Source organism: Lacerta agilis, chromosome 5, assembly GCF_009819535.1.
Source record: "Lacerta agilis isolate rLacAgi1 chromosome 5, rLacAgi1.pri, whole genome shotgun sequence".
Classification (NCBI taxonomy): Eukaryota; Metazoa; Chordata; class Lepidosauria; order Squamata; family Lacertidae; genus Lacerta; species Lacerta agilis.
Window position 1 is genome coordinate 26,583,870 of NC_046316.1, and position 26,518 is coordinate 26,610,387.

Sequence of the window (26,518 nt, forward strand, 5' to 3'; positions counted from 1 at the left end):
ATGGCGGGTTCAGGAGCATCCCTAACCTTTGAACCTAGCTCTTCAGTGAGAGTGCAGCCCCATCCAGAAAAGGTTCCAATCCCAGTTCACATTTCTACTAACCAATAATACTTGTGTCTTGCCATGGTGGCTATATTCTAGCTCCACTTTCGGAGGCACTTGCTGGGAATCGCAAGCAGGCAAAGGGCTGTTGTGCTCAGGTCTCGCTTTGGGGCTTCCCATGGGCATCTGGTTGTCCATTGTGAGAACAGGATGCTAGACTAGATGGGCCATTGGCCTCATCTGGCAGGCTCTTCTTATGTCTGCACATTTATTCCCTGTGCCTTTTGAACAGAACTTTAGTGCAAGGAAGCTAATAACTGGAGTGTGAAGATGTAACAAGCAGGCTATGAACATTCTCAGCCTGCCCAGTCATGTGTAAAGCAAATGAAGAGAACCAGAACCAGACATGCCTGATTGCTAGGAGATGACTTGACCCTCCATACTGTGTCTGTGTCTGTTTCAGTTAAACATCAACTCTGTATACAAACCTGCGAGCTCTGTAGCATCTCAATATACAAAAGACTGGGGGATTTAAACACCAGAGCTTTAGCAATCCCATTATTTATGTGTTTGATTTAATTTCACCTATGAATCATTCCTCATAAAGCATCCCAAAACGTTTAACAATTAAAACAAGAAGGATGCATATAGAAGCAATTTTTAATCCAACATATATTACAGACTGGGATAAAAAATATCCACTTAAAAGGCTTCAATGAGTGCTGAAGACAATAGAGACTGTGCCTGTATAATACGTGAGGTGAAGGAGCTGCAAAGGGTTGGTGCCACACTCTAAAGGTCCAATTCCTACATCATACGGAATGGATCTCCTATTGAGATGGTATCTGCAAGAGGTGTACAGCACAGTGCTTGGTTGGGTGAGACAATCTTTTAGGTGTCCTGATCCCAAGCTGTATAGGGTGTTGCACACCAGTACCAGCACATTGAAATTAGCCAAGTAGCTAATTGGAAGCCAGTGCACTTATTTAGCATTTTAGACTCAAGAGTCTGCAGTGTGAAACCCTGGGACTAGTCTGCATAGTTTAAGACTCGGTTGCGTCAGACCAAAAGTCCACATTGTCCAGTATCGCCTTTCCAACAGTGGCCAGCCCAATGTTGCCACAATAGGATGTGTTGAATTTTTCAACTTACACTGCCTCTCAGCATTAACTCATATTTTTGCAAGAAATTTAACTTGAGTTCTCAGGTGCAGCCTCCTTGGCTCTTCATAGACCCCAAAGCCTTCTGTTTTTGCCTTGGAAACACTTTTCACCCACCAAGCTGAATGAAGACCATCAGATGTGCATTGCTATCCCACCAAAGTTTGCACAGGCTTGTAGTAGGAACATAGGAAACTACCTTACAATGAGTCAGACTATTGATCCATCCATCGCAGTATTGTCTACACAGATTGGCAGCAGTTCTCCAGGATTTCAGACAGGGCTTTTTTCCAGCCCACTTGGAGATGCCGGGGATTGAACCTGGGACCTTCTGTGGGCAAAACAGATGCTCTACCACAGAGCTACAGCCTTTCGCCTTTGTGTTAGACCATCTCCCTGCTGTAGCGGCCTATTGGGGACTACAAAAACAGGTTGGCTGTCAGGTAACTGGCAGAGCAGAGTTTACCTCCAGTGCACCTGGTAACTCAGAATCACCGAGCAGAGGAATATGACTGAGTGGAGGGTCCCAGACTAGATAAAGCTGCAATGCTGGGTTCTTCTAATAAAATGTTTGGAAACCACTTAGCTAGAGCTCTGTCTGCTGCTAGTTGTATACTGTATTATACTTGGATTCCATATTGCAAAACCAGAAGGGTGAATCTCTCCATCCAAGTCCACTGTACTTTTCACCTGTTTGGGTGTTTGAAATACAGTGGTACCTCAGGTTATGAACTTAATTGGTTCCGGGTCATTGTACGCAAACTGAACAAAACCTGAAAAAACCGCTTCTGCGCATGCGCAGACCGCAAAAACACACCTGTGCATGTGCGAATCGTGCATGCTTTGGGTTGCGCTTTCGGGTTAGCAGAGTTCGTAACCCAAAAAGTATACAACCCGAAGCGTACGTAACCCGAGGTACGACTATATTTGAGGCTTATTCAAAAAAGGGGCATAGTGCTGCACTTGCAGAATTTTGTGCACAATTGCTAGCAGTGCCCTGACCACAGATCTGTCCACCAGAACACACTCTATGACACCCTGGGCCTTTGTGGAGAAATGAAGGCTCTATCATAATGCATACCCACAAATCTTTCTTGCACACATGTTGTGCGATTCATGCCACACATGTTATGTCTTTGGTCTTCTTCCCATATGTGCTCTTGGGAGAGTGACATCAATCAAAATATTTTCATGTAATTCATTCATACCGATTTTCTTGTTCTAATAAGACTGCAAAAGCTTCAGGTTTGCCCTCTCTTCTTTTCATGATTTCATTGCTGTGCTGCTTTGGCACCGGTCAGCTCAATCAGAACAAGGTAATTAAATAAGCATATTCCCCATGGAATCATGAGGATAGCAGGAGGAAGTGCAACACGGGGGGCAAAAGGCTGATGAGTAGCATGTTTGTATACATACACTTGGTAAGTCACTTTGCCAGCAAGAATAGTCATGCGCCTTTTCTCCCTCCCTGGAGGGTGGTCTATCTTTTCTCCTGCTTCCTCCCACCTTTCAAAGTGAAAATGAAGATTATATCAGTCTAAATGGAATCTGAACTGACAGGGGGTTGTGTGTGGGACTTGTTTATTATGATTTGATATTGCTCCAGGCAGTATGTGTAGTACAGAAGAGACCACCCAGCAAATTTCCTCTGAGGCGACACAGTCTTTGCCCCGCTTCCCTAAGCATCACAGCTGTGTGGGTCAGGCAGGGCCAGGTAGGGATGCAGTGGGAGATCAGGATGGTGTATGGAAAAAGTTAGAAAACATATGGGTTGCACAGTGTGGTCTCCCATGGAGTTAAGCTAATGGGCAAAGTTGAGGCCTCTAGTGTTCCCCTTTTCTAAGTGTGTGTGTTTGGTTTTTGCATGGGGCCATAGTAGCAGCTGCTGGAGTTGTGATCCTATGGATGATCTGATCAAGCTGAGGGAAAGTCCTGATTTCATCTTAAATACTTCTCTGTCAATTAAGCATTTTAAGCAATATATAAAGGGTGCAGCTACTCACAAATATTACTGCAATTGGCTAATCCTAACCTTTGACCTAGGGACAAGTAGGCAAGCCCTGGTGCACTTTCAGTGAAAATAACCAAAGAAAAATTTGACGAGCTGGATGTTTTTGTTTTTAAATTCCACCCTGTACTGAAGTGGCACTTTTCCATTTTAATTTTTAAGCGGCTTGGCTCCTTAGTACATGCCACTGCATTGGAAACTTCAGTGGAAACTCCTAACTTTGAATGTCGCCATTGCTTAGCTTTGCTGGATTTCAACCAATTACTATTTGAATTCTAGGGAATGCAAATTTTAATACAATAAAATACAATATAAGAAACAAAACAAGCAATAAAAATTCAAAAATACAGCATCTATCACAGTCATTGAGATTGCTACAACAATCAGAAAAATCACGGAGTGCTCTGCCAAGGCTATCAGTAATTTTCAAGTCAACCATTGTAGGGGTGGGGAGGGGGAGAGTTTGGGAACCACTGGTTTGAATCATCATGTGACATCGTAGTTTATTTGTTTACTCAACTTTCCTCCCAAAACTAGATCTCAATTATATATGGGAAATTAGTTCAAAAGGAGCTCTGCAATGCCAAAAAAGTTGACGGAGCTGGGGGAACCAACACATGACAGCTGGCACAACTAAAACCTGCAGTGACTTGCACTCAGAAGAGAGTCCACACTGCAGGTCCTGTGGCATGATGGGGGAAGCAATTAAAAATAAGTAAATTAAGTCCTTGGGGGGGGCAGCCATGATGAAGTTCAATCACCAAAGCTCCTAGTGGGATTGCATTCATCCCAAGAGCCACAGCACTCCAGTGATGCATGTGACATCTTATGTCTGGTTTCTTTTTAATAGACAATTAGTGTTGGTCCTCTTTATATGTTGTAGGAGCAGGTACATTACATGCCGGCTCCCTTGGCTTATAGAGCGAGATGAGCGCCGCAACCCCAGAGTCGGACACAACTGGACCTAATGGTCAGGGGTCCCTTTACCTTTACCTAGCTAATTGTTTGTTATAGCTATCTCGTTATCAAATAACATACTCCCAAATTTCTGAAAGTAATTGTGTCTCTCTAGCCTGCCCTGGCTTTGAAGAAACTGCAAAGGGTCTGAATTTCCCTACAGGGGTTGTTGTCGTTACACATATGCAGCTCGTATTCTTAGCTGGTGAGTGCAAGGAATGGCAATAAAACGTGTTTTATTTATTTTTTCACCACTATACACCAGCAATCCAAGTCAGTCTGGGGGTTGTGGAATGCATTTTTCCTGCATAACATAGCACATGGAAGGTTGTATTCAAATTGTCTACTGATAGGATGCTTTGCTGCAGGACTTCATGAGAAAGACCTATTGTAACCGCTAACTAATACCCCATAAACATCAGCACACAAAATAGACACCTGTTACACGGGGCCTAAATACCAGGAAGAACCTTCTTTAATGACAATGCAAACCCAGCACTGCTCTCTCATACTCTGGGCACTCTGCAGGCATTCCAGTTGTGTCCCCCAGATCTTCCTCTATTTGGCTGTCTTTGTTCCATGCACAATCCTAAAGGAGTGGCCCAGCCTGATCCCAACTGGCTTCTTTTCTTCTTCATTTTAAAAATAAAAGTTTCTAAAACTTTGTATGTACAGATGTACTTTAAATTAAGTGAGCCGGTTACATACTAGCTACATTATTTCCCTGAAGAGGGAAGCCGGGAGCTCCCCATATGCATCAGACTGAAAAATGTTGCCCAGAAGCTGCATTCATGCACATGGTGTTAAGGAGAATATTGTTCTGTATGAGCAGCTACGCTTGCACTTTAGCTCAGCCCTCAATAGTCATAACAGGTAACATTACAGGTATTCCAGAAATACCGGTACATTCCATTGCTCTGCCTGCCAGTGAGAGTTTCATTATATTAAATGACTGTATCTACTTCCCTTCCGCATTATCCTTAATTTTATAGAGGGTGATATAAAGAAGATGAACCTCAGAAACGCCTTTGATCTGAACATCTTAATGAATAGCAAGACGCAGGCATTACTGGATTTACTGCGTAGCTCAGGATGTAACAGCATTGCTGAGTTAAATTGCTGGAGATGATAAAGGCATGTATAGTTTTGAGGGGATATCAAGGGCATTTCTAATTTCCTGTTCTGATACAGGGAAATTTACAGCACTTGTGGTGAATGGTAAAATACGAATTTTCGCTACCACAAGAACTTTACTTACTTACTTACTTACTTACTGTCACTGTCCTTCCCCATCCTGAGATGTGTATATATTTTTAAAGTTTTTTTAAAATAAATAAATAAATAAAATGTATATTTCATTTTATTCTGTAAAGGATGAACATTTACTTGCAATTCCACATAAATCCTCATATGAACATTTTAAAATGAAAAAAAGTGGAAAGCAAATTCCTGATCAAGAACAAAGCAGTGCCCTGCTAATATTTGTGCCTATGTCTTAGGGCTACTTTTTCTCCATCACCCTATTGTTGTGAAGGTCCCTACTAACCTTGTGGAAAGGATGGGGGCATCAGAATCAAGTGTAGGCATTTTTCTTCATCCCACTAGGTCACAAATAAGGCATCTTGTGTGGCGGGGAGGGAATCTACCTCTTAATCTGGGCAAGATGACTTTACAGAAATGCATCCGGTCTGAGTACGTTAAATGATTCTAATAAAATACTTTTATATTCAAAGCAATGTGATGTGACATGACATGCAGTGCGAATGCCATTTACGTGTGCAAGACATCACCTGATATTGTAGTCATCCAGTGATGAACATACAGGTGTGAATCAGCTCATAATGAATGGAGGTCCATTATTTAATTGTGGATTGTTGTTCTGTTTCTACTTTCCCACAATGTGGCTTCTGGGATGTGAGATCCCATATAACAACTAAATTTCTCCATACATGCCAACTATTTTCTTTGCAGTAATGGTTGAATGAGCTGGAACATTCTTCTAGCTTCAGTTTAGGTTCAAAATGGGAGGTGTCAAAATCATACAGCATGTCCTGTTTCAATGTTAGCCAAAGATATTGACCATTTAATTAAAATGACTCATCATTTATAATTTTTCCGTCACTGGGAACCAAATTGTCAAAAGAATAGTTCTTCTCATAATAGTTCAGCTGCATCCAATCAGCAACAAGAAAATTATGTGCTCTCTCTGTCTCTCAGATTGTGGATAAGAACTGAGAGGATCACACAAGTAAGCTTAAACACATGAATGAGAATGTGACCTAGCCTTTCTGCCAATTCCAGAGGTTTCTGATTTAAACCTCTCTGATTGTGGTTCACCTCCAGTTCTAAAACCTATAATGCAACGCAGATGTTGTTAGGGGGTGACTGACGGACGGATGCAATTAATTTCCATTTCTCCATTGAGATAGAATGCTGAAGTCTGGTGAATGTATTTGCCATGGTCCATCAAATCTATGAGGAGAAAATGGTAACTTGATCTTTGACCTTTCCCTCATAGATCATCATAAATTCATCAGTCTTTCTAATCAGACTGTTATACTTAAACAGTCCCCTGAACTTGAGCATTCATGGCTTTTGGAGCAGTGGTTCATTATGGTCTGGTGGTTAAAGAGGGTTTAAAAACTCAGTTCAACATTTTTAACTGAGGTCAACAAGAGGTCATACATCTAATAATAATAAAAAGAGAAAGATTCTCTCTCTCGTCAGGTAGTCAATCGAGTGTCATTATTTGCTGCTGCTGAAGGAGCATTAGAGAACTGATGTGAGGTATGAGCCCTGAGAGGACCCAGCCCCCTCCCCCTGCGGAGGACAATACCACCTGCTCATTTGGCCATGACTTTCAAGAAAGTTGAAGGGTCTGGGTATATCTTAGAGGCATGCCATGGATCCAGCAAAGAGTGAAAACAAGCCAGCTGCTATAGGTGAAAACAATAATACTTGACCTGGGTGATTCCTACCCCCTTTTAGATCTCTCACTAGTATAACATTAAAATCAGGATTAATGGGCAAAAAGACTAACGTGTAATAGTTATGATGGCATCTCTGAGCGAGATGCAACTCTCAAAGCCCCACAGACTTTTTCTTTAGTCAGTCCATTTGGGGCATTGCCAGGTATTTATAAGACTAGGTTCCTGGGGCCAAAGGATACAGTTTTCAGTAAAAATTGTGCACATGCTCGTTTATATGTATAAGCAATTTTGGACTACCTCAGTTCCTGTTCTCCCAGTAATCCATCCAACTGCCCTGTAAGGTTGACCACCATGCAAGGTTGCAAGGCCTGGTTTCTTGATTCACAGCTCACACTTTAACCACTACACTACATCAGTCCTCACAAATCCTTGCACACTGTATCCCTCTAAAAAGTACCAGAAAAGACCAAATACGCCAAATATAATGCTCAAGCAGCAAGCATTAGTCACCAGCAAGATGCTGGTGGATCTCTGGAATAGAGAAATGGCACAAATGGTTGATATAATCACTCCCCAACCCTCTCTCCCATCAGGAAGTGCTCAAGCTTCTTGGATTCTTGAGGAACCGGGGATGATGAAGCAACTGGAAAGAGTTAGAGCAAAGCTGGAGGAAGACTTGCAATGAATCTGACTGAGAATGGGCTAGAGCTCATTTTGGGAACTACCCCACAGCACTGATCTACTTCTCTGCCAATGTTGCATTAGCACAGTGCTGGCCAACAGAGATTTTCTTTAGGAGGACTGTTATATTTGAACATCTTGTGTAGTGAGGAGGAACCTTTGGATGCCAGCTGTGATCAATCTGCAAAACACTTTGTTGGTAAAGTCACTCAGATTCCCTTACTTAGACTCCACATTTAGAGTAGGATCGGTGGTTGTGACTGTAGCATCTGCTTGTCATCTTTTAATGTGTATGTTTGCTTGGAGCTTGGAGTCCGACCACATGCCCACTTGATCCTTGTCTGTTCTGGCTGGTGAAAGCCAATGAAGAAGGCCTGACGGATTGGGTGGCTGGAGTTGAATGCATCTGTTATTGAAGGTGTGGTACCATCTATTTTAAGCAAAGCAGTAGAAAGACCTCTGGTTTAAAAAAAAAAACCTCATTGGACTTTGCTCTTTTTTACATCATGGAAATGTATTTTGTTCCCCTCACTTCTCCGTTGAACAAAGGCCATTCAAGCATGTACCTCAGCACACTGGCCATTAGCTGCAATGGGGCATCTATGTTCATCTCTTTATGTATCTATTCCTATATTTATTAGTCATCTAACAATTAATATCCTCTGAGTGACATAGAAAACATAATAAAAACAATAAAACCACATAATGCAAAATACAATTTTAAAGGACAGCATTAAAACAGTTAATATAAAACATAAAATGGTTAGACGCCACACGGTAAGTGGCAGTGCCCTATTATACGAGCCCCTAAACCTTTTCCAGACTTATGAAGAGGGGTGCCAACCTACTTTGCTTTTACATTTCTGCATCCCATTTGTACATCCAGAGCCCAGCACCTCCCCAGGACTGCTCCTACAGGTTACTTGTGCTTGTGAGTATGTTGCCTTTGGAGCCCTGGAGAAGAGTGCACTGATTCAGTGTACATTTGGGAAGAAGAAGAAGAAGAGTTTGGATTTGATATCCCGCTTTATCACTACCCGAAGGAGTCTCAAAGCGGCTAACATTCTCCTTTCCCTTCCTCCCCCACAACAAACACTCTGTGAGATGAGTGGGGCTGAGAGACTTCAAAGAAGCGCGACTAGCCCAAGGTCACCCAGCAGCTGCATGTGGGGGAGTGGAGACGTGAACCCGGTTCCCCGGATTACGAGTCTACCACTCTTAACCACTACACCACACTGGGAGATGCATAAGACCTCCCATAGGATGTAATAACCAGCATGCAGTGGTGCAATTGTGACTGGCCAGTGTGGAAGTAGGAGGGAAGTGATCCTTGCCTGAATGTTCCATTGTGTTGCAGAATTAAATTGCAGAATAATAGCTGCAACATGACCACTAGCAATCTACTCTGACAACTTCAGCATTAAGGGATGTACGAAATCCAGTGCCTTCATCCTGCCAGAGAAAGAGAGTGGGTGGAGTTATGCCAGAGGCTGCATGGAAATCCCAGGGCATTTGACTTTACTTTCCAAATTTGGACTTAATTAATTTTTCAGCACTGTTATGTGTCTTACACCCCCAAACCCAAAAGCTGGTTTTGAAAGTGTCAGTCTTTTTGTGCAGTGTTGCTTCTGCCTCCATGATTGGTGATGAATTTCATAAATATATTGTGTTTCCTTGCACTGCCAGTCTAGCAGAAAGCAGACTGCAGAGGCGGATTTAAGACAGCAGAATTGGTTCTGTCACACTAGGTGCCAAGCCTAGGGAGGTGCTGCAGGGTGTCGCAACTATGATGTAGTGAATTGAGGAGAACGGAAGGCAAGAGGCTGGGTGGGTGGGTGCAACAGGGCCCCGCTGAAATTTGAAACACCCAAGTCCACCCCTGCCGACTGCCATGAGATTCAAATGGTGAAATGGAAAAAAGTTGGAAAACTCATCCTTTTGCCAATCTTTTGTTTCAGGGCTGACACATTTGCCATCCCATTTAACTTAAAAGGCAAGCTCTGTTAGCTCTTGCCTCATATGAGTGAGTCTAGTATGTGACCTCTTGCCTTTAATAAGAGTCTAGAATATATGAAAAGCACTTACAGCTTTGACAGTTGTATTAAGTATCCCATTTCCCCTCCTTGAAAGGAAACCACAAAAAGGTATTTAAATCCGCTTTCTACTAGAAATATCCGTGAACATTTTTCGGAAAGCTCAGGAACCTGATGAAACAAGCCTGTCAACCTAAGTCCCAGATATTTTTACACAGTTAATCAAATATTTCAGTATATATTCTCTTCAGCTATACAAATTGCCTATTTTCAAAGGGTGTTTCCAAAGGCATAGATATTGACTATGTAAAGGAAACATCTTTTGAAAGGACTGACTGCTCCCCTGCGATCAGAGACAGAAAGAAAACATGAAAATTAGCACACAGCAAAACAGAAAGAACCACAAGTGACTAAAAAAAGCCTTAAAGACTAACAAATATATTGGAGAATAAAGTTTTACCACAATATTATTTTGTCTTTGAGGTGCCACAAGAGTCGAGGTTTCTGCTGCTGCAGACAAACCCAGCCTACTCTCTAGAATTTGTCATAGTAAAATTAAAAGCTGTCCTGTGGATTTGATAGTGCAAGGGGTGTGTTTCCACTAGACTCAGTCAACACATTTATCTTTCAGGAGTATTTGAACCCTGGCTTTAGGAAAACAATCCCCCTCTCTAGCTATCACATAATCAGTCCTCCTCCCTACACCCTCCAAGGAAAAATATACTTCCTGCTTTCTTCCTTGCCAACACTGCAGGCCAAAGAAGACAAGCTTTGGCTATCCAGAGATTCCTGAGGCTCGAACTCTATTGCAAAGCACATCTGAGGTAGTCAAGTCCCATGGCCTAAACATTGTCATATATTTGATCATTTTTATTGTTTTAGTCAGTTAGTCAGCTTCAATATTGACACTTTTTCTGTGGACATCCCATTTACAAGATAGCTGCGGGCAAGAACAATTCAACCCACTCATAGATTAATGTTGCCATTCCCTAGCACTTTTATATGAAATACACATGAAGACACATTGCTTCTCTTCTGAATGGTTCAGCATATAGCAAAGGCAAGCAGGGTCCAGTTTGGTTTCAAATTGGAAGTGTTGGGATTCCTGCATTGCAAGGGGTGGGCTTGATAGATGACCCTTGGCATTCCTTTCTACAATTCTATGTATGATGCAGCGAAATTTCTTCCCACATCATGATTAAAATTTGGCAGGGCCATGGCAACCCAGTTAAAGTTGCTTTGGGATTTTTGATTTGGCCTGTGTTGACTCCAAAATTTTTTTTTGGCTTGGGCATGATGCTCTTATTGCCTCCTGCATTATAACTGCTTTTATTGTTGTTATTTAATTGATATACTACTTAATGCCAAAATAGGCTTCAACATTATATTTTCATCTTCGTGTGCTTTAATCTGCATATGAATGCATATAGGTAATAGGTAAAGGACCCCTGGACAGTTAAATCCAGTCAAAGGCAACCGTGGGGTGCGGTGCTCATCTTGCTTCAGGCCGAGGGAGCTGGTGTTTGTCCACAGACAGCTTTCCGGGTCATGTGGCCAGCATGATGAAACTGCTACTGGTGCAACGGAACACTGTGATGGGTGGCAGAGTGCACAGAAATGCCGTTTACCTTCCTGCTGCAGTGATACCTATTTATCTACTCCTGTTGGTATGCTTCTGAACTGCTAGGCTGGCAGAAGCTGGAACAGAGCAACAGAAGCTCACCCCGTTACGCAGATTCGAACTGCCGACCTTCCAATCAGCAAGCCCAAGAGGCTCAGTGGTTTAGACCATTGTGCCACCCACTCCCTTTTATGAATGCATATATTAGTGAAAGTAACATGCCAAATGCGTTATGTTCGGGAAGATGACTTTGCAAAAATATGCACATTAGGGGAAATTGCATGCAAGAATGTGTATATTAGGACAAATTTGCACAAAAATGCTGGTGAATTTTCATGAGGACAAATCTCTAACTGATATGGAAATGTGGAGAACTGAATTTAAGATGGGAAAATATGAGAAACAGTGGAGAACCAAAATTGACATATTCGCCTATTCTTAGTGGAGAATGTAAGTACAAACAGTAGGTGATCTCCAAATTTGTCGTACTCTGAGTATGACTGTTGGATATCACCCAGTGCCATTTGGAAACACAGTGGAGACAACATTAGCTGTTCGAATCTAGTGTTTCCCTTGTTGAAAAGATTAAACATTATTTTATTAAACATAAAATAAGTCAGTTATAATTGCCACTTGTTTCTGCATGAGAGCCTAAACCGCTGTTCTGTGAGAAGCCAGGTTAAAGGGCAACTTGGAAGTTATTTTGGCTTGACCATTTACAATTTGACTGTGAGGGTAGCAGAACAGGGTTTTTATTGTCTCCATGTAAAGCCAAAGTTATGGTTATGCACAGGTCACCCACCTCAGTCCATAGTTTTAACAGTACATTCCCCATTTTCAACCCTCACAGTTGGCCTTTCTCATGCACTTAGATACATAGCATCTGTCTCTGATTAGTGAAGCTGTTGGCTAAAATCAATAGACTGTCTTAGCCATAAGAAAAATTCACCTCAGGACCTCCTCCTCCTCCTTATGTGCAAATTGGTTTACAATCTTCCAATCTTCCTGTTGTTGTTTTATTTACCTGTATTAAAAGATGCTTTTTCTTGTTAGAGATGCTCAAGGATTTTGTTTGGTCACATTTTTGAAGGAACTAGTTTGATTAACACTTCCTGAACAAAGTGTTCAGCAATGTGTGTGGAAGCCTGCTCCTTCATGTGAGCTTCCTTTTCTGAATTAAGGCAACGGTTAGGGTCTGCTTTTAACCCTGATGTCTTGTACAAAGCTAGCTATAAATCATGTTAGCATGTTCACAGAACAATGCCTTCAACTCTTCAATTTGAGGACAAAGTTGTTCCACCCTACTGCAATTTAGATGCAGTGTAAACACTGCTCTGTAACCTTTGTTATTTTAAGTGCCAACAGTCTCATTCCATCCTGGTTCAAGCAGGGCCTGTCACATTTGTACAGACCTGGCTTGCCCCCAAACATTCCTCAGTGCCTAACAAATCCAAACCACTTCTCCTAACACCACAATTTTTATAGGTTTTGTTGAAATATAGCAGGCAATGCAAAGAAAACAACAGAGGGGGGAAAGACATAGGGGCAGTGCAAGAAGTTGGATATTATCTTAATAAGAAACAGTTGGTACATAGGAGATTGTCAAGATAACCAAATTCCGTGAGTAGGATAGAGACTTTTGTATTTGCAAGTCTGAGGTGTATGAAATAAAGTCCCACAGATGGTGTGAAATTGTTCTGGGTTTTCAATATTCCTAGCAACACATAGTTTATGTATTATTTTTCAGTGATAGCCAAGGTCCACATATTTTTATACCACAGGGAAAACTGGAGATCTTGTAGCATTTTCCATTTCTGTGCTACAGAGATCCTGGCAGCAGCCAGCAGCCAGTTTAAAAGTTCAATAGATCGAAAAGTTTTCATCAGGTCATCATCCCAATAATTGAACGAAAAGATTAATGGAGAAGACTGGATAGGATGTTTCATTATATTAGATATTTTCTGATAAACCACAGTCCAAAGTGATGAAGCTGGAGGGCATTCCCACCAAATGTGAAAGTTCTCCTTCTTCCACACCCACACCCATAGTCTTGGGTAAGGTGTGAGGTTCCCAACACCACCATTGAGACTACACAGCTGTACCTGTCTAGCTGGCTGGTTGTGGTGGGGAAATGAAGTGTTTAGGAACTGCATAAAGTGGCAGATGGAAAGGTAAGTTGGTGAATGTGATAGCTGATGGATAAATTAAAGCAATATGTGTGCAGTAAGGTGAAAACTGGGTAGGTTTTATTTTTTAATTGCATGTGCACTCAATTCTTCCCACAAGGAGGTCAAGATTCCATATTGGGGTTGCCCCATTATATAATAGAAACTAAGTATCTCTGAATCAGCTAGCTAACTGTCCAATTAACTGTTTTAACTACTGCATTGCCCTGTCTATCCACTTACCGTAAGTAGCTTTTGTAAATTAAATTGTATATACTGAGACAGTACCCAACTCGGGAGTTCCAATGTGGTGTACACAGATAGCCAGAGAGAGAGAGAGAGAGAGAGAAAGAGGATGGGTTTTTGACTGTGAGATCCATTCACCCCTACAAGGTGAGACAAAGTTGCATTGTGTTTTGCAAGCTTTGTGTGAAATGCAGCTTGTCGGCAAATAGATTGTGCTGCTGACAAGAGGTCTGGCTGCAACATGATCACGTCTTCTAATGTGTTGGGCTCTTCCAAGCCACTGAAGAGCAAATGAGGTTTCTGAGTGGCAGTCCAAAATTCCCATATGATGTCATTTAGTGGCTACTGTAATGGATTATGACATCATCATGTATGGTATTACTTTATTTTAAAAACAAAGAAAGAAAGTCTTGCCATTGGGGATGCAAAATGTTTTCAAAAGGGCTGCCATCTGCTTGGAATCAGAAAAGTTCCACCCTGGGTTGTGCCTGGATTTGATGCTGAAAATGGAAGTGTTAAAGAAAACCTTACATTTTAGATGCACAGGAGAGACTGGACTGGAGAGTGCACCATAAACATGCCTCTAGGCACAGCCTTAGAGCAAAACTACACCAAAGAAAAAGCAGAGTAATGGCAGACTAATCGTGTCCCTCATGTGTCGTGTTGTACTGTATATCTCCATATCCTGACAGCCTTGGTCAGTATTGTCTAAGCAGTCTAAACCAATGGTTTTTAAACCATTTCCCAAAGAAGCTTGGCACTCCATGAAAGCTTGTTAGTCAGAGTTCCATGATGAGAAGAATGGCAAAAATCTGCTCCGAAAGTGTCATGGCTAATTGTCTCCTGCAAGGTGCAAATGCAGAGGGCAGTGCTGGCTGCATTCTAAAATGAATTATCAGCCCACTTTGGTTGATGACAAGGATCAGGAGCATTCTCCAAAATCTTCTGCCACACACAAAAGATGAATTGATGCAGGTGAAAGTTCCTTGAGGGTTGATAATCTTGAACTCTACTGCTCTAAATCAGACATCTCAGTTACTGTCCTGTATTAGTTGATGTATTTGGTTTTTGTAGCATCAAGGTAACAGGAGCTCTTGTAGTGCAAAACCTGAAACACACCACCTCCACAGCTTAGGATTTCTATGCTACTTTTGAGTGTTTAAAGCACCTTGTACAAATTATTCAGTAATCCTTACAACTTTGTAATAAGGGTCAATGTTGTTATTCACATATTGCAGAATCCTGATAAGTTTATGGCTAAGGTGAGATATGAACCATCCACTTGCCAGTTCATAATCCTACTGAAAAATGATGGATCTGTTGAGGAAGATGTTATTAAAGATGCCATTTATAGAGTTCAATAGCATTAACACATTCCACCACGATAACTATTTTTTCTTTCTCTTTTCTTTCAGGCCCCCCTGTAAGTACCAAAACTTACGTCTGTGTGTGTTGTGAAGAATGCATCTGGTGGTAAGGTGACTGGGCACTGGGGGAGAGGGAGGAACATTCCTGAAACATCAGGAATTCTTAATGGACAGAAAGGGCTTAACTGATAAACTACTGCTGCTCCAGTTCACAAAAGATTCAACTGCCTGTGCCACCTGCTCTTCCATATTTTTGGTACCTGTATATTTTGTTGTGGGAAGACTAGAAACATTCCAAGACTCTCACAAGCTTACTTAGAGAGCATTTATTTTATGACATAAAAAATCTCTGGGAAATCCAGGGCAAAAAGTTAAGACGGGTGCAGTGAAAATAAGAAAACTCTTAGGTCCTCTCCACTGATCTCCTTGCATCTCTCTCACTTTGTGTCCTTAAGAAAATGCAGCAACTAACTAATTTCTGAAAACACTATAATTTTACAGGCCCCAAGTGCTGCAAAACTGCTTGGTCCCAATAGTTCCAGCATGAAGTAGTCTGCCATAAGATGCAGTCAATGAAAAATGCATTGGCCCAACGTGTGTACATCTGTCCATGTATCTGTTTCATTCACACTGCTGCCAAATATCCAGCTGGCACGGAGCATGGCCAGGGTGCATGTTTCTGGATGTGATCCTGATCTCCCTTACGTGTCTGTGAACATGTAAGCAGGGTGGATCATGGGAACTCCTTTCTGAGTCAGGCCATTGGTTGCTATCCACTCTAACCAACAGGTTGTCCCTAGCCCTGTTACCTAAGCTTTTTTTAACTGGAGATGCTATGGATTGGAATAAAGATGTTCTCTATACAACATGTGTGCTCTATCCACTGAGCTATGGCCCCTGGTGAAACCAACCAAAAGGAAATTTGGGAAAAAAGGAAAATATGCATTCCATTTACCTGGGGTCTGTGAACAGACTCTAGAATATTTGTCATGAAGACTGCTGTGTGATTCCTATTAGCTGTATGGGTAGGGACTTAAAACAATGAGCACAACCTCACTGGTCATTGCTAAGCAAAGAGTATGTTGTGAATTATGGCATTTGATTTGCTACAGTTGGCCATGACTGCATTATTATTTGGCCATTGATTTTCCTGCCTTTAAACCAATTTGGTGGGCGCATGGTGCTTATTTTCTTGCCTTGTGAACAGATTGGTGATTGTGTGTGGTATTTGTCTTATATAAATAACTTAAAATAATAAGTTAAATAACTTAAAATATACTACTTGCATTGCATTTGATGTTTTTTTTCTGCTTCATGTTGATTTACAATGTCTCCTCACACCTCCACACAGAATTTGTGACCATGGGCCTGCCATGTCTACACTTTTGAGACATTTTGGGATCTCAGACTTGCTGGAAGTCTCATCTCATTAACTTTAATGCCCAGATATGTAGTCAGAAGAAACACAACATACCTGACAAAATATCGCCTGTTTGCTTCACATTTTCAAGAGCTGTTTGGAACCCGCATTCCAAAGCCGAGATGCTGAGGACTTTCTTAACAATGCTGATTTGTTGAACAAAACCCAGAAGGTTTTGTGTAGGCTCAAACCATAGCTGACACCCATTTGTTGCACAGGCTATTTGACTGTCTCCACTATGGGCATATGGTTGTGTTGTCCAGCCAAGAATAAAGCTATCAGTCCTGGCTTGCTAGAGAGATGCTTTGTGGCTCTAATTCTGTAACCATGTATTTGTGTTTCACAATTGTATCATGCCTTTCCTCTAAGTTGTTCAAGATACAGCAGAGGTGGGTTTAGGGCAGAGTGACTGGTATCCTGGCAAAGGGGCCTAGGGGGCACCTTTCCACCTTCTTCTCAAAGTCTAGTAAGTGCTGGGCTTTGGGAAGGAGGTGTGAGGGCTCTAGCAGGGTCCTAGAGTCCTCCTGTCTCCTTCCTAAAGCCTAGTTAATGCTTGCCCAGCTTTGGGAAGGAGGCAGGATGACCCTGCCAGAGCCTCACACCTCCTCCCCCAAGCCCTGCACCTTACTTACTCAGCTTTGGGAAGGCAGTTTTGGGATGGAGGGGTGTCAAATTTTGGCCTCGCACAGGGCTTCCTATTACCAAGGTCTTCCCCTGGATACAGTATACATAGGGTTATCTCCTTTTATCCTGTAGGCAACCCTTTCAGGTAGGTTATTCTGCTGGGACAGAGAGTGACTTAACCAAAGGTAGTCTCACGGCTTACTAGGTCTTCCACATTCAGGTCGAAACACAATATCTGCTTTAACACAAGGGAGTACATGTGCCCAAATAAATTTAGAGATGAGGTTTTTTTAAATTCCTTTTCTGGCTCAAACATGGGGTTTTGCAGAGGGACAGGCAGAAGTTTTCATGAAACCACACACACGCTTCACCTATTTTCACAGCTGTTGCCACTTGTTTATGATTACGGTATATGTGGTATCATTCTAGAGCCAATTCAGAGTGAGGGCATAAACAGGGAATATTTCCCCCTGCTCTCACGCTGGCATCTTCTGAGTAGGAAGTTCACAGGAAACTGCCAGCCAGAAGCAGGGAGCTTAGAAGCTATTGTAGCAAATGGAGCAAGCATTTTTCATATGTTTGTGTCCCCTGTAAATCACCAAACATCCCCTCCCCCCAACTTTGCAGCCTGCAGCCAGGGTGGTCAAGTTGTGGGGCATTTTGGCTCAGCGCTAGTAAATAGGATTGGACAGTTGATTTGCCTAAGAGTTTTGCATTCTAGTTTTTTTACGCAAATTGTTTCCAGCAGCGACCTATACTATTGATACAATATAGTCCGCCTGCCATCATCCATCATGTGTGTGCGTGCTTAGACGCAGTGTGGGGGGAAGAGAGAAAGGATCTCTTTAGCTCCTTCTTTTATTGTAACTTTCGTTTGAATCGGTCACGCCTGAAGAGGAGTCATGCCGACAACATATTTGAACAACTGGCTCCTTTGAAAGACTACAACATATTTGAGCAAATAGCTGTCGTTTATCCAAGGACTCTCCTTCACACTCACGTAGGGTGTGCTTGTTCTGTGCTTGTTCGCTGCACATACTCTCCTATGCTAGAATGAATCTACATGGACGAGTAATGCCAGTTAATCCCAGTGCAGAAAAGCACCTGCTGACTGCACAGCAGTGGGAGTAAATAGTAGCAGCGGGTGTGGTTCACAATTGTGCTCAACAAGCTACAGATCCTTCTTCAGTGAGCCCCACATCTTTGTCTAGGATACTCAAGGCTAACTGCGCCAAGTCATTTCATAAGTATCTGGCCCAGTCTTGTCTACTCTGACTTCCAATAGCTTGCCAGAGTGTCTGGCAACTCCTGGCTTTCCTGTCTACGATCACTTAACTGGAGATGCCACAAATTAAACATAACTAACCTTATCTGCACAAAGAATGTGCTCTACTGCCACCGGAGTGGTATTCTTCACATCCAAGATTTAGTTAGCTTATGTCTTTATTGTTTCTCTGTACCAATCCAATCGCCCATGCTCCTTGTGCCAACTTGTCCTTTGCTGTGTTTCTTTTCAGGGTCCTTCAGGAAGACCTGGGCTTCCGGTAAATATTTTCCCCCCTTTTTGTGTTTCTCCCCCTCTCTTCTTCCTTTCTTGCCAGCTGCCTAACGTCTGTAAGTGCTGGGGTGGAGATAGCTGGCTACCCATTGCAAAATAACATATTGTCAGACAATAGAATTTCCCAAGTCTTTCTTGTCATGGAGAGCACATATTTCCTTTAAGAATATCTTTTGATTTCAGATGAGCTCATAGGACTTAGGGTATTTCCTTCCCACATTGCACTTTTCATTCTTGGAGTTGCTTCTGCAAGCCACTCCTGCAGAAACATACAAAGGATTGATCTTGACCTTGGTGTACTTACAAGTCATATAGTAAAGCTCTCAGGAGTTTTCAGATTCTTGGCATACACAGCATTGACTTGTGAGTAGGCAGAGATGTAAATCTGTCCTATATTATTTAACCATAGAAAGGATTTGCAGGTTCAGTTGTACAAATACCATTGTGTGAGGAATGTGTTCTTAGTGATGCAGGAATAGACAGCTGACCTGTTTGGCCCATGTGCAATGGAAGCTCCAATTCATTAGATTTTGTAGTGTTGTGGGTTGATTTCCTTCAGGAATTTGTGGCACAACATTCCTTGAGCAAAAAACCATGCATTTTATGGCTTGGGGTTAGCACAAACCAAGCATCAGGAAAATATAATGACAGAGAAGACACATCCTTCCAGGACACATTCAGACACTGGCATTTTGGGAAGCTGCCAGTCACATTTATAGCACAGTTAAGAATAGAAAAGTTGCCTCATATTGGACATCCCATTGTCTATGTCAGGGGTACCCAACACAGTGCCCTCCAGATGTTGCTGAACTGCAGTTTCCACCACCTCTGACCATTGGCCCTGTTGGCTGGGGCTGATGGGGATTGTAATCCAAGGACAGCTGCTTGGTTTGTGCTAAACCCAAGCTTGGTCAATGTAGTCTAGTGCTATGATTGGAAGCATGTTGATTGTGAACCTGATTTTAGAAGCTTGGAGGAGCTTCCCCACTTCTGCTACCTAAGATCTCTTGATCTGGTTGATGCACCATTGATTTCACTTCCTGTGGCTGATAAGGGGGTATGGAAAACAATACCACTAAGCAACAATACCACTAACATCTGGGGCTTACCAACCAGCATCTGTTGAGAGTAGCCTGGGCAAGAGATACTCATGAAGGCATGTGCTGGTAATTTTGGGCCAATTGTGTAATTAGTCTGTAATATCCACATGGGTATGGTGAACTAGCCAGTCACCAAAACAGCTGCACAGTGCTACATGTGAGGCACTATTGTTTTGGCTGCTTCCACCAGGTCATGGATCACAGGCATCCCTCTCTCACAACCAGCAGCGGCGGTCACTTGACCACTTTCTGCCCCTCCGTAACTAGCTGTCACTGCTGGAATGGAAGGTGTACCTAGCTTACCTTGGGTGTTTTTGCATTTGCCCAGCTGGGATAGGATCTATTATCAGAATCCATTCCATTATCCTTCTACATTTGCTAGGTAGGAACATGGCTAGTTCATTAAATCTCTTCTTAATGGACACATCTCCCATTCCTATTTGTAGTTCCTCTCAAACAGCAAAAGATGTAAATATTCTTTTCCCACCTTGTTGACATGACAGCTTGCATTCTTCTTTCCCCTCTAAGCTTGTTTATATGAATAGTCTTATTATCAGAGATTAAAAACAAAACCAGCATGATGCCAGTCACTTTTTATGGGATTTGTAAACACATACCTAATGCTAATCCACATGGAAATCAGGTATTAGTCTGTGGACATGATGGGTCACACAAAAATATGCCAGAGGGACTTCATACTAGAGGACTGACATTTCCCCATCTAATCTAATCTAATCTAATCTAATCTAATCATAAATTACTGGATTCAGAAGCTAGTTCACTCAGGGGAAAACGAAAGAGCCTATCTATATGAACAGTTATTACAATAAATGTACCACTGTTTTTCATTGTAAGTATGGGAATATGATATTGGAAGTCAGTTCTCTTTTTTTACTGAAGGGACGTTTCTCAGGGCAGAAGTCAGTTTTAGCTCCAACATAGGGGTGGTGCCAAAAACCATAGTCTCTTGGTTTTCTCCCCCAAAGTTTTAGAAACGCCCTCCTATCAGATGTCAAGGAGAAAAGGTACTATACAGCTTTTAGAGGACACCTGAAGGCAGCCCTGTATCGGGAAGTTTTTAATGTTTGACGTTTTATTATGTTTTTATATATGCTGTAAACTGCTCAGAATGACTGAGGAAACCAGCCAGATGGGTGGGGTATATATAATAAAATTATTATTATTATTAATGTACAAAGACACCCATGATAGTCATCTACCCTGGCCTGCCAACAACACAGCCTACACCACAGTCAAGGGTTGGGGAAATGTATAAGATGATGATGTCTTGATTCTGCTCAAAATGCCTAAACATAACAGGGACGAGTGGGAGGACTTGAAGCCGGCGTATCATTTTTGTTGGCAGCTCAGTCTAAAAAGCATAACATTTAGTTCTGTTCTTGCTTACTGTTTTGTCAGTGTGTATAAATATCTGGGCTCAAGATATATGACTGGGCATCCATCAATTGCAAAGCATGCCTTCATACATTAAAAAACAAAAACCTTGTTATATACATGGACATGATAATGGAAAAACATCTGGGAAAACTGAGCTGTTTACCAAGGCACGTACAAATTATAGTGTGTGCATGTTTTGTACTCAGGTATCTATACCTCAATTCAAAATGTCAAGTAAGAAGCTCTCCTACTTTTTAGATCTTGATTTCAATTAGAATCAACCCATGTGCTATGGGATTTACCTGTCCAAAAGGTTCAGCTTTGATAATTAGGGAGCTTTAGGATTAATTTTCTGAAACTCAGGAGTAAAATGTGTTCAGCTTCAGAAATCAGTTTGGAAAGTTCTTCTCTAGAAAGACCAGACAAGGGTCAGACTTGAAGGTAGTTCAGATCTTAGGACACCTTTGGATAAAATATCCCTCAAGTGTGACTTTCAAATGCAAAGAAATAAAAATAAGGGACCTAAACACACTTTGTGGAATCTTAGGGGAGAACATCAAGATAGGCCCTTGTTTTTCATGCGGTTGTATAGTGTGTTGGCTGTTGGTGATGAAAGCTTAGAAACACATGGTAGGCAGGCAGCCAGGCAAACCATGCTGACTTATTAAGCTATGAAGGTTGTGCCAATGCACTCTGAGGGGTATAAACATTACTCATGAGTGAGTGTGTTTCTTGGCATTACATGATAGACATCCTGCTCTCTTAAGCATCAGTAATTTATTCTGAACATCATAGGCAGGGATGTGTGTGTGGTGTGATTCAGCAGGAATCTGGAAGGCAGTATTGGGTTCAGAATTCAACTTCTTGATAAGATCAGCTTTCTTTCATTGTCTAAAAGCATGTTGCTAGCCTTTATGCAAAGATATATATGAATGTTTGTACACAGAGAGGGCAGGGCATGATGCAATGCACATTGTTCAAAATAGAGAGTCCATTACCAGACATAAGACTCATAAATGCTAGAATATACGGTGTGACTCTCGTATACACCCTTACCTGGGAGTAATTTCAAATGAACTTAGTGGGACTTAATTCTAAGTAGACATGCATCCAGGGCTGTCTTAAGCATATCTGGTGCTGTGGTGCAAAGATCCCTCCAGCACCCCACCCACCCATCCCCGTTTCCCAGAGTTGCAGACCTTTTTTAGGGAGGACGGCGCTGCCAGTGACGCGCCCAGCTTTGCAGGGCTGGAGGAGGCGGGCAGCGGCTGGAGGGCAGCTCCTCCAGCGGGGAAGAGGCGGAGGCTGGACGTGGCGGCTCCTGGCTCAGCTGGCTGCTTTGTGCCATGGTGGCCATGGCAGGCAGAGGCTCCGGTGCGGCATGGCGGGGGCAGGCGAGGGCAGCAAGCTGATGTTGGGAGGTGCCGCATCTAGCCTCCGCCTCTTCCCTGGCGCCCTCCAGAACTTGGCACCCTGGCACCCTGTGCCACTAGCTTCTTTGGATAAGACGCCCCTGCATGCATCTACTATGAGGTTGCAATCCTGCCCCTACTTAGCTGGGAGTAAGCCCCAGAGATTTCTTAGTAGACATAGTTAGGACTGCAGCCAGGAAGACCTAAAAGTTCAACCATTTTCCAGCTTACAACATGCACCTTTAAAGAAGGAATTTCTATGCCCCTTAGTCAGTGGCAGACCTCGGGGTCTCACATTTCAGCAGCACCCTGTGTGACACCAAAATCTGGCACCCCTTTCCTTCTTGCACTCCATTGTAAATCATAGTTGCAGCATCCCTGAGGCTCCACACCCAGTGTGACCAAACTGGTCGTACTCCCCTAAATCATCCTTTGCCTTAGTAATATATTGAATAAAATTTTGAAAAAGTGTAGAACTAATTTTCTCAAATTAACTGATAAAAGGGTTCTTTAGCTGTGATTCAAGGGCTTCTAGTGCATTTTTCAGGGGCATGTTGATGCCACACTGCTAATAAAAAAGGAAAATGCTAAAGAGCTATAGATTCCTGTTAGTAGTTCTACCTCAGGCTGAAGAGACAAGCCACAGAGAAGCTGCTTGTTTCTTTGTCAGTGCAAGTTTTAAAAAACTCTTCTGCTAATGTGTGATTCTCCATCACATAAATAGCAATGGAAGAAAAGAACAGCAGGTGATTAATAATCATAAGCCTTTCAAATACCTTCCCCACATGGTGACATAATGATGATTCACAACAAACAAGCAAGGGATCCAAAATAAAACACAATTTAAGAACCAATGGGCTACCACTTATTATACTAACGGACTGGGAAATGTACTAATAAAAGAGAATATGTCGTTAGACTACGAGAGGGCTCATGTTCTTCCTTCCTTGGTTTCCCATAGGTATCTAGTTGGCCACTGTGATAACAGGATGCTGGACTAGCTGGGGCTTTGGCCTGATCCAGCCGGCTCTTCTTATGCTTTGTTCTTATGTTCTCAACAAAATTGATGTGTTACGCAATATTGCAAATTTGTGAAACTATCAAATGTTTCTATATAATGACACCATGCATGTTTCTTTATAAATATTCTGCTATACAGCTATACTTATGTACTTATAGACATATTTAAAAAATATTTACGCATACACCTATACACACACAAGACCATGCAAGCAGATTTATACAGTCGCATTGAAGATGCTCCAACCACATAGTTTCCACTTCAGATTCCATAAAATACACAAACTTCTGTACTTTCAACCTAACACACAAACATATAAACCAATTACATAAATTTTAAATTAATCAATGCAGGTGCTTGAAACGCCAAGTTAAAGCTCATTTGTGTCACTTTATAGCACCACATATGGCTAGTTTCCAACTGCCCTCTGATTTTGCATTAATTGTTAGGGAGACAAAGGCGCCATGGGGATCCGTGGACTACCGGTGAGTCTTAAACCTCTTGCAATTACCTGACACACCTGCTTCTAAACCCTCTGCTATCCAGGGCCTCATTGTGGGAGGAGGCATGATATATTCATTATCTTAGGGTAATTATGACTCTGGTCCCATTTCTAGCTTGGCTGTGCAAAAGGCAAAGCATGAAGCAGCTACTATTAAAATAAATAAATAAATAAATAAATAACTGATTTGATTGCTGAGAGCTTCGTAGCAAGAAGCAGAGGAAATCTCAATGACTAGATGCTTCTGTTGCATAAAACTGCAGGGATCCTTAATTAGTTGAGGAAGAGAACTTACATGGAAACTCACTGAGCATAAATTAATGGTGGGATGTGAAAAAGAAACTGATCTGTTTGGAGGCTTGCCTATACTATAGACCCTATAGCACCAGGTTTTCAGCTGAAACAGGAGTATTGGGTGTGTATGGCAGGGAAAGATTGCTTCTAAAACAGATTACTTTCTTACAGCTTTCCCAGAGTTGGAAAAGGGTGTAAATAACTGCAAAGATTAAACAGTTATACATTTTTGGCCTAAGGATGAGCATTGTTCGCTTGGGACAACATAGCAATGTCAACACCATAAAGGTGGAACATGTTTCAATTTAATGCTAACCACTGCTAAATGTTCTCTTGTCACATCACCTCCCAAAGAAGTGTCTGCAACCTGTTATTTAAAGATTGGGGGAGTACACTCTGCTGCTTTCCTGTGGTTAAGAAACAACACTGCAAGAATATATTCCCACACTTACTGACCAAAGAAGTGTTGTCCTCTATAATGCATACAAGTGCATGTCAGTCTGTGTGCATTTCCAGTAACATGCATAAAAACTAATAATTCCAAAGGCATCATTCCATGCATCTGGATGTGCTGTAGGTATGATAAAAAAATTTGTTACACATACCTCAAACTTTAATCTCAAATATTGACAGAATGAGCTTTCCCCTAGTTAAGGAGAAAAACAATGAAACTTTTCCAATGTACAAAAAAAGGCATAAAATAAATACAATTGACACCCTCATTCCTGGTTCAATCAAGATACACTCAAGCTTCTCCTGGTCTGCCTCATAGTTTGATTTCAAATGATCTATGTTGTAATACACCAAATCAATGCCAAGTTAGAAGTCAAAATGTGAACATTGCAAGTAAATAACCAAATGATAAAGACCAGAGCTTTTGAAAATATACTCTACAAAGGCCACCAAGATCAGGAACTTCTTGAATCAGCAAGTTAATTTGCAAATATAAATAGAATGATCAAAAACTTCATCACCTGTAATGTTGCCCCAAATGATGGAATTGATAGTATTTTTGAAGAAACACAGCACAACACTTCTGAAAAGAGTGTTAATAGGTGGAAATTTCTAATGGTGTTGGTCATATAATCTTGCATGCAGCTATATTTCATGGTGGCTAAAGCAGAACAATATTGGAAGTATTGTTTAGTTCTGGGTATCAGTTGTTGTCTTTAAAGGTCTTGAGAAATGGGAGAAAATTTACAGAACAGCTACATGAATTTCAAAAGTTCTAGAAGATCAAGTCATATGAAGACAGACTGAGAGACCTGTGCATGTTTAGCCTCCACTAGAGAGATGCATTTTAGCCTCCACTAGAGAGATGAGTTTGGCCAAACTACGAGAGGCAGTGAAGGATAGGCGTGCCTGGCGTGCTCTGGTCCATGGGGTCACGAAGAGTCAGACACGACTGAACGACTGAACAACAACAACAGAGAGATGCATTAACAAATTTCAAATATCTAAAAGTCATTATTAGAAAGAAGATGTCAAACCAAGTGAGAATTCCCACATTCTTCACAAGAAATGCAAGAAACAACAAGTTAAAATTGGAGGACAGTGGATTTAAATAGAATGTTAGGGGAAATGTGTTAAGTAAAAGAGCATATTGACAATAGGATAAACTATCCATGAAGGCTACAGTGTCTTTTATGGAATGTTAAGTCTACCATTGTAGAAGTGGTTTTCTTGTTTTCAGTTTATGAAGTCTGTGTCTTCTGGGTTTTATTTTATCTCATCTTATTGTACACCATTTCAGCAGCTTTTGGCTATGAGTTGACTTCTAAGTCTGCAAAACAAATACATTTATTCTTGGGAATATCAAGGAAAAACTGTTGAGAATGGTGTTGGCAGTCAGGTTCTTTTTAACTTACCACCAACTGAAGAGTAGTCTGCAGTTCAGCTCTAGTATTCAGGTTAATATTTTGTTTATAAATGGTGAAATGCTCATGCTTCAGTGGTCTGTTGGGTGGTAACAACAGATT

General features: G+C 41.7%; 1 protein-coding gene and 1 non-coding gene across 49 annotated transcripts in view; one reads left to right on the forward strand and one right to left on the reverse strand.

Annotated features, from left to right (window-relative positions):
* Positions 1-26,518, forward strand: part of COL13A1 (collagen type XIII alpha 1 chain) — a 170,638-nt gene that overhangs the window by 66,556 nt on the left and 77,564 nt on the right. For 44 of the 48 annotated variants that reach the window (XM_033149055.1, XM_033149061.1, XM_033149009.1 and 41 more), the window contains 3 exons: positions 15,259-15,266; positions 18,772-18,798; positions 24,193-24,228. In XM_033149055.1, the coding sequence (XP_033004946.1) occupies positions 15,259-15,266; positions 18,772-18,798; positions 24,193-24,228 (71 nt within the window). The remainder of the gene's footprint in view (positions 1-15,258; positions 15,267-18,771; positions 18,799-24,192; positions 24,229-26,518) is intronic. The other 4 variants (XM_033149013.1, XM_033149022.1, XM_033149020.1 and 1 more) reach the window with 2 other exon arrangements.
* On the reverse strand, positions 8,533-8,644 carry LOC117047663. The gene has a single exon (XR_004426729.1). It is a non-coding gene; the product is annotated as a U6atac minor spliceosomal RNA (small nuclear RNA).